Source organism: Cebus imitator, unplaced genomic scaffold, assembly GCF_001604975.1.
Source record: "Cebus imitator isolate Cc_AM_T3 unplaced genomic scaffold, Cebus_imitator-1.0 Scaffold208, whole genome shotgun sequence".
Lineage (NCBI taxonomy): Eukaryota > Metazoa > Chordata > Mammalia > Primates > Cebidae > Cebus > Cebus imitator.
In genome coordinates, this window is record NW_016107523.1 from 3,535,392 (window position 1) to 3,542,426 (window position 7,035).

General features: G+C 34.0%; 1 protein-coding gene across 14 annotated transcripts in view; it reads right to left on the minus strand.

The window, feature by feature from the left end:
- Positions 1-7,035, minus strand: part of GK (glycerol kinase) — a 78,586-nt gene that overhangs the window by 28,893 nt on the left and 42,658 nt on the right. For 9 of the 14 annotated variants that reach the window (XR_005203381.1, XM_017548488.2, XM_037745692.1 and 6 more), the window contains 5 exons: positions 6,435-6,544; positions 5,905-5,971; positions 4,870-4,887; positions 3,161-3,196; positions 2,703-2,770 (listed from right to left, as the gene is read on the minus strand). Coding sequence is in view for 13 of the 14 variants with exons in the window: in XM_017548488.2 (XP_017403977.1) it covers positions 2,703-2,770; positions 3,161-3,196; positions 4,870-4,887; positions 5,905-5,971; positions 6,435-6,544 (299 nt within the window). In the remaining variant the exon portion in view is untranslated. The remainder of the gene's footprint in view (positions 1-2,702; positions 2,771-3,160; positions 3,197-4,869; positions 4,888-5,904; positions 5,972-6,434; positions 6,545-7,035) is intronic. The other 5 variants (XM_017548489.2, XM_017548486.2, XM_037745694.1 and 2 more) reach the window with 1 other exon arrangement.

The following is a 7,035-nucleotide window of genomic DNA, read 5'->3' on the forward strand; positions in this document are numbered from 1 at the left end:
GCCAGTACCACAAACATGCTCTGAACAAAAATTCTACTCAGACCCTTTCCTTATATTGGCTAAGCCTAACCATTGGGTCCAGGTACCTAGATTGCATACCTACTTCCCTTCCCTTTCTCCTCTGCAGTGTCATGCACATCCACTCATGGTCCCCCTCTCTGTCCCCATCCTTCTGAGCCCATGTGCTCATTACCAGGATACTATAGTGGCTTCCTCCATGGCATGTTGACCTCTAGTCTTTCCTCACTTTCACCCAAGACTGCTGTATTATAAACTGACAACTCCAGTCATCTCTGAACACTAGCTCATAAACCATCAAAAGTTTCCTACTGCCTATCAAGAAAAGCTCCTTAGCCTGAATTATAGGGCTTCACAACATGATCCTAGCCTTGTGTTTTTTGTCACTTCCCTACTTTAACATTCTCTACATTCTCTAAACAAAGTCTTCTATTTCCTCATATGTATCTTGTTCAATGTTCTCTGTATCCTCCAATACTGCTTATTTTTCAAAGCATCTCATTACTTAGACAATCTTTCATGATTTTTCTTTCCTCCCATTGAAACCCAACAGCTTTACTTTAAAGTTTCTCATGGCACATAACTTCTGATTTATATATGATTAAATGCGTACTTGTGTTCTTTTCCCTCAGGAAGATAAATATGAGACCAAAGATCTAACAATTTGCTATTTCCCTCTTCCAATCTGCAGTAGCTGCAGGGGTACTCAAACAAGTCCTCCCTAACTTAAATTCATCACTTAAGGATGTGACTGATAATGTTAGAGGGGAGGGGAGTAGAGAAGAGGAAAAGCAGGCTATTGTATTGGGTACCTATCATGTGCTACACATACAGTCGTCCCTTGGTATCTGGCGGGGGGATTGGGCATTGGTTCTAGGGGCCCCTACTGCCCCAACAGATACCAAAATCTAAGGATCCTCAAGTCCCTTGTATAAAATGGTGTCATATTTCATATTTACATGTAACCTACATATATCCTTCTCCTGTATATTTTAAATCATTTCTAGATTACTTATAATACCTAATACAATATGAATGCTATGTAAATAGTTATTATGCTGTATTTTAAAATTTGTATTTTTCTGTTGTATTGATATTTTTATGGTTTTTTTTCCCCTGAATATTTTTAATCCACAGATGTGGAACCTGTAGACACAGAGGATTGATTGTACTGTGCTAGGCACCTAAAATATAAATAACATTTGATTTACTAGCAATAGTGTTCCTGGCAGAGGAGGAAAGAAAGAGAAAAATAACCTAGTTTTCTATTTTATTTCTCTTGACTCTTGATTCAGCTGCCTGGAACCCAGATTCCAAGAATGTTTCTAAACTTGTGCTGACTCAAATGCTCTTGGTCATGTCACCTTATATTATCCTGACCTGCAAAGAATGTCCACATTCCTCCTCCTCAAAAAATTCACACAAATAATGTCACCCTTTCGCATGAGAGCCCCTGACCCTGCTAGACTACGAAAACGTTTCACCTAGAAACGTCACACATTCCATTATTCACAAAGGAAGAACTTAATCACTGAAGTTAAAATTGATGAGACATTTAGGAAATCCTCAAGAAAAGAACAATTAAATGTAGTCTCTTGCCAGTCGTACAGAAATCTTTTCCACACAGGAGGCAGTATACTACATAGGTTAAGAACCCTGGCTAAGGAATGAGATGGATCTAGGTGCAAATATTGCATCTTCCACTTACTAGTTGTGTGCTGTTGCATAAACTATTTTCTTTAATTCTGTTTCCTGTTCTATAAAATGGGAATGACAGGATCTGTATGTGGATTAAATTGTATAATGTGTTTCAAGCACATGGAGCATTATATGTAGCACAATAGCCACTGGCTGAGCTTGTGTTATAATTATCAGTATTATTTCAGCTTTGGGGGCATATTCATTTTTGTTCATGAATACATATAATTGGCAGGTAGCTTTTTTAATATTTAAAAGTTTACCTTTAAATCAGTATAGTGATTGGTGGAACAGAAAGAAAGAGTGCCAGATTCAGACTCAGAAGGTATGGGTTTGAGATCTGGTTCTGCTTTTATGTCAAGGCTATGACCTTAGCAAGCACATAACCTCTTTGAACATCCATTTTCTCATCGTAAAGTGAGAGTCATCTTCTTATTACTCTTAGATATGGTGCTTGTCCCAGACTCTGCATGTGTGAGTAGTAAGAAGATGAGATTGAGAGAAAAATATACCAAATCTCTACTTCTATCATTCTTTCTGCTTCTTGTCAAAGGAGAAACTTCAGATAATGGAGAGAAAGCACAGTGCTAGGAAAATAACCTTGAAAATTCCACAAAAATATAACTTTACAGTTAGTGAGACAGACTTAATATGCTGAAAATTATGGTTTTTATTATGGCTCTTCCTCACTTCTTCCCATCCCTCTCACCACCCCACCAATCTCCCCAAAAAGGCAAGAATACTTTGAACCAAAATTTAGTTTTTGGGATAAAAAAACTTAATTTTACAAATTAAGGTCTTTATAAGCTTCATCAGTGTGCATATATATGGCATAACATATTTTATTTAAAGATATTTAAAAAATAGTAAATGTATATATACATATTGGAGCTATTAAACTATTGATTTTCATCCTGGATGAACTTCAAAAGCTTTTCCTCATTCAAAGCACCAAGTGGGAAAAACAAAACAGCACTGGTTTTTACGTATTTTTGGCTTGTCCATTCTGGAAGCACATTTGTCCCACCAATGCAGCAGACTGGTCCCCTAAACACTGAAAGTATAAATGACAATAAAAAACACTGACTAATAAAATAGTATTAATTTCCTCTTTAGAAGAGCCATGGGACTTATTTTTCTTTTTTATTTATCAAGGAATGAACTGTCTACATTTCTTACATTTTCTCCATTTGGCCATTTTCCCCATTTGTTAATACCATTTGTTAACATATAAGAGAATAAGTATGGGAAGGGAGAGTTAAATTAATTTATTCAAAAAATTCTCAATGGCCCACAGAATGTCACATAAGAACAAGAATTAGCCAATTTTGCTACTTTTACTTGTTTTCCCTAGTTTAAAAGGGGCAGACTGATGGAATAAGAGAAGGAAAGCCATAACATGGAAAGGGGTAGGGATCAGGAGATACTTGGTGATGAAACTTACCCCAGATATTGGCACACCTTCCAAGGCCCCAGCTTTCTAATAAAAATTTTAAAAAAAGATTATGAATAATCACAAAATTTTGGCTCTACTCTGCAACAAGGGTGAACACAAATAACAACGTGCCAGAGGATGTGGGCAGATAAGACAAAGAAAGTATTTCAACTAAAAGATGATACAGAGACAGATACTACAAGTATTCCTAGAATGACAGGAAGAGATGTGGCACTGAAGAATGAACACAAAATGTTAGACTAGGAGCCAGTAAATGTGGGCTCTGCTCTTGGTTAGTTAGTTAGTATTAATCCACTAGCAGTCCGCTGAAACCTCTCAATACATCACTTTATTTCTCTACAAAATGGAGACTGGGCTACATGATTGCCCAAGTTCATTAGTGCTTTGCTATTATTGCCATTATTAAGAAATGACTAATATATTCTTGAAATCACTATCAAACCAGTATGAAACATTTATTTTGCAAGGCCATATTTTGGCAACTTTTCTTTCTACTCAAGCTGCTCTGAACATAAGAGTTTTCAGGTATTGGATATTATTTGTTCACAGCAAACATCTGTCTTCAAATTTTGATAAGCAACAGTTAATTTATGTCATAAATACTGGTTTTTATTTTGATCGTGATGGCCAGAATTCTAGTAAGAAAAATGAGATTTAAGTGGCTGATTGTAGACTTTACAAACTTAATTTTTAAAAAAGCACGCTAACTCAAAGCAATATTTAATGATATTAAGGAATTAAGAAAACTAAGAAATTTGATCCCTGCAGTAGGGGTGATGTACTAGGAAGAGCACCAAACTACAGCTTTGGACCTGACTTGTTGGTCTGCCATGTATGAGCAAGTTTCCCAGGCTCTGGGAGGTTTAGATATCCTGTCTGTTAAAGTGAGGGCAAGAACAGAATCCACCTTACATGGCTATGATAATGAGGAAATAATAACATACATGTAGAAACCCTCTACAAAATAGAAAATGTCCTCTAGATAGCTGGTATCATTTTATTTCTTTCATGTTTTCCAGTTAATTCAAAATCTGTTATCTTTATTTACTGTATATATTATTTGAAAATCTGGATCTGGATATTAAGTAAAGGGTAAATTTCTCAAAAGGCTTAAAGTACATCTATAGGAAACCTAGAGGCTATATATCTTGATATATTTAAATATTACAAGAAGTTTTTGCTTATGCTTTCAAAATTAACAAACTATCAACAGGATCTACTACTATGTGTGTTCAGGCACATAAAGTGCTCTTTTTTCTTCACAGGGAGGGACTTCTGATGCTCCTCCTGGAGCATCCTTGATGAAGCATGCAGAAAAAGTAACAGTGCATTTCCACCTAACTGGTCTGGAAAAGTAATCAAGATATCATTTAAAATAGACATTTCAAACTATATCTAATCGCCCTATTATGCTAAGGCCCAAAGCACATCACAGTTGTACTTTATGAGGATATCAGAATCTCTCATTCCAGGAAACTACCTTAGTCTTTTATTTTAGAACATTACTCTTAAAAAAGAAACAAGACTAACTTTTTTAAATTAAAACCTGACCAGAGCTTATAATAATTTGGAAGATCACGGATATTCCAGATATATATGTTTAGTAAATGGACTTCTGCTTGTGTCTACAAATAAATGGAAGTGCACTGTATCTTTTCCAAATGAATGGGTACATAATTGGTGGGCAACCTACTCACCAGGCTATGAGAGATTTTCTATAGTCAGCAAGGGGGAAAAAGAAGGATAGAAGCATAATATTTTAAATGCAAGAGAAAACTAGGCCAGTTCAACGTTTTTTTTCTAACCATCCTCTGAAACTATTTCTCAAGCATAGTTTCTTTTTCCTTGACCCAAGTCAGTTTGCAGACAGCTATGAAATGATCAAAGCACTTTTGCTGAAGATAAGCAGTGACTATGCTTCCCTTAAGGAAATTCTATGTTGCCTTAAAAAGCTTTATTATAAATGAAACAGTTAAAAATTCTTGCTCAAGCTTTATCCAGAGCACTTAGTGTTCATCTGTATCATTCACTTTATAAGGGAAGTTTCTCATCTTTCATGAAATGTCTAAGTAATGCTTTTTGTAATTTATCACACTTATTCCTGAGTCTTATCATAAATTCCAGATTTTTGTGCTCAAACACCAGTGCAATTCCTCCTAGAGGTTTTCATTCCTGATGTTTAATCACAGACCCTTAGTGATGCTAAGCACACTTTTTGCTGAAACCATGTTTTTACTGGATTTCAATGAAATAAAAAGTAAAAATGTCCATTACAGAAACCAATTTAATTAGCAATCTCAAATCAGAAACATACTCTTTGCTTTCAGTTTCTTTGCTAAATTTTGCTCATGCTGACAAAGAATCTAATATATAACATAGTTTGGCTATAAAAGAGATTCAACAGGAAAAATAACATTACTAAATGTACAGTCTCTCCTCTAAATTAAAAGCAGACACCACAACTACTAAACAGTTATTTGGATTCAAAGAATAAATTGGCTCATGCCAAGTTAGAGTATCCCATTAATTCTTTAAAAATAATAATACTCAAAGAAAAACCAATTGAAGTTTATAAATAAGTTTATAAATGCCAAATCCATTGGTAAGAAGGACTTTAAAGTTTTAAAGTTACAAAACAAAACAGCTGACTTTTGAATAATGAATAGTCAAGTTTTTTTCTAATAAAAAAACTTTAATTATTAGGTTTTTTTTTTTTTTTTTTTTTTTTTTACCATTAGGCCATAGATCTCAGAAGAACTCCGGACATTTGGAAGAATTTCCATTGGAATTCCAAAAAATCTAAAAAACAATAAGATTGGGTATTTAACACTATTTTGAATAGACATCTAGAAACATTTATATGTATTTAAATGCTAAAAGTATCAATAACAATTAGAAATGGATGTTTTTGAGCATGGAGTTGGATAGTAATAAATAACATAAGCCAACAGAACATAGTTATATTCTTAGATATTTAACGTTCTAACTTTACGCAAGCCAATCAATAAAGATTAGAAAGCACACAGAAAACAAAGTACTTTTATAAAGAAACCTAATCTTCCATGAAGAATAATTAATTTGGCCTGTTTATTATATAAGCAATAGTCTCTCTTTAAAAAACACACAACATAGATTTGTATATTGTAGTTGAAATAGCAACAGTTAAATTTTGGTGCTCCACTGACATCTGAAAATAGTATGATTTTGGTTATAAATAGGTAATATATTGGGAAAATTATATTTAGAGCAAAACAGAACTCACTCGCAGAGCTGTTTATCCCATTCCAAAGAATGAATGTTGAAAAGCATAGTCCTACTTGCATTTGTCACATCTGTACAGTGGACACCTCCATTGACTCCTCCTGTCAAACTCTAAACAGAATAAAAAAGACAGGTTAAATTTGTACTTATTTGGAATTTAATTTACATATTGTTAAGGGTTATAATCAGCAGAGCACATAAAGCGAAAGAATGGAACATTTCATTTATCTAGTTTTCTAGTTTACAGCAGTGTCCAACAGAAATAAAATGTGAGCCACATATGTAACTTTAAATTTTCTAGTAGCTATATTGAAAGCATACAAAGAAACAGGTAGAATTAATCTTAATACTGTATATTTTATTAAACCCAACATATCCAAAATATCATTTCAACATATAATCGGTGTAAATATTATTGAGACATTTTACCTTCTTTTTTCTGTACTAAGTCTTTGAAATCTGGTGTATATTCCATGCTTACAGCAAACCTCAATTTGATCATGTTTCAAGTGCTCAATAGTCAAATGAGGCTAGTGGCTACCTTATCAGCACAATTGCAGTTACTTGATGGATAAACAAAAAATCAGTTTTGTTTTCACCTA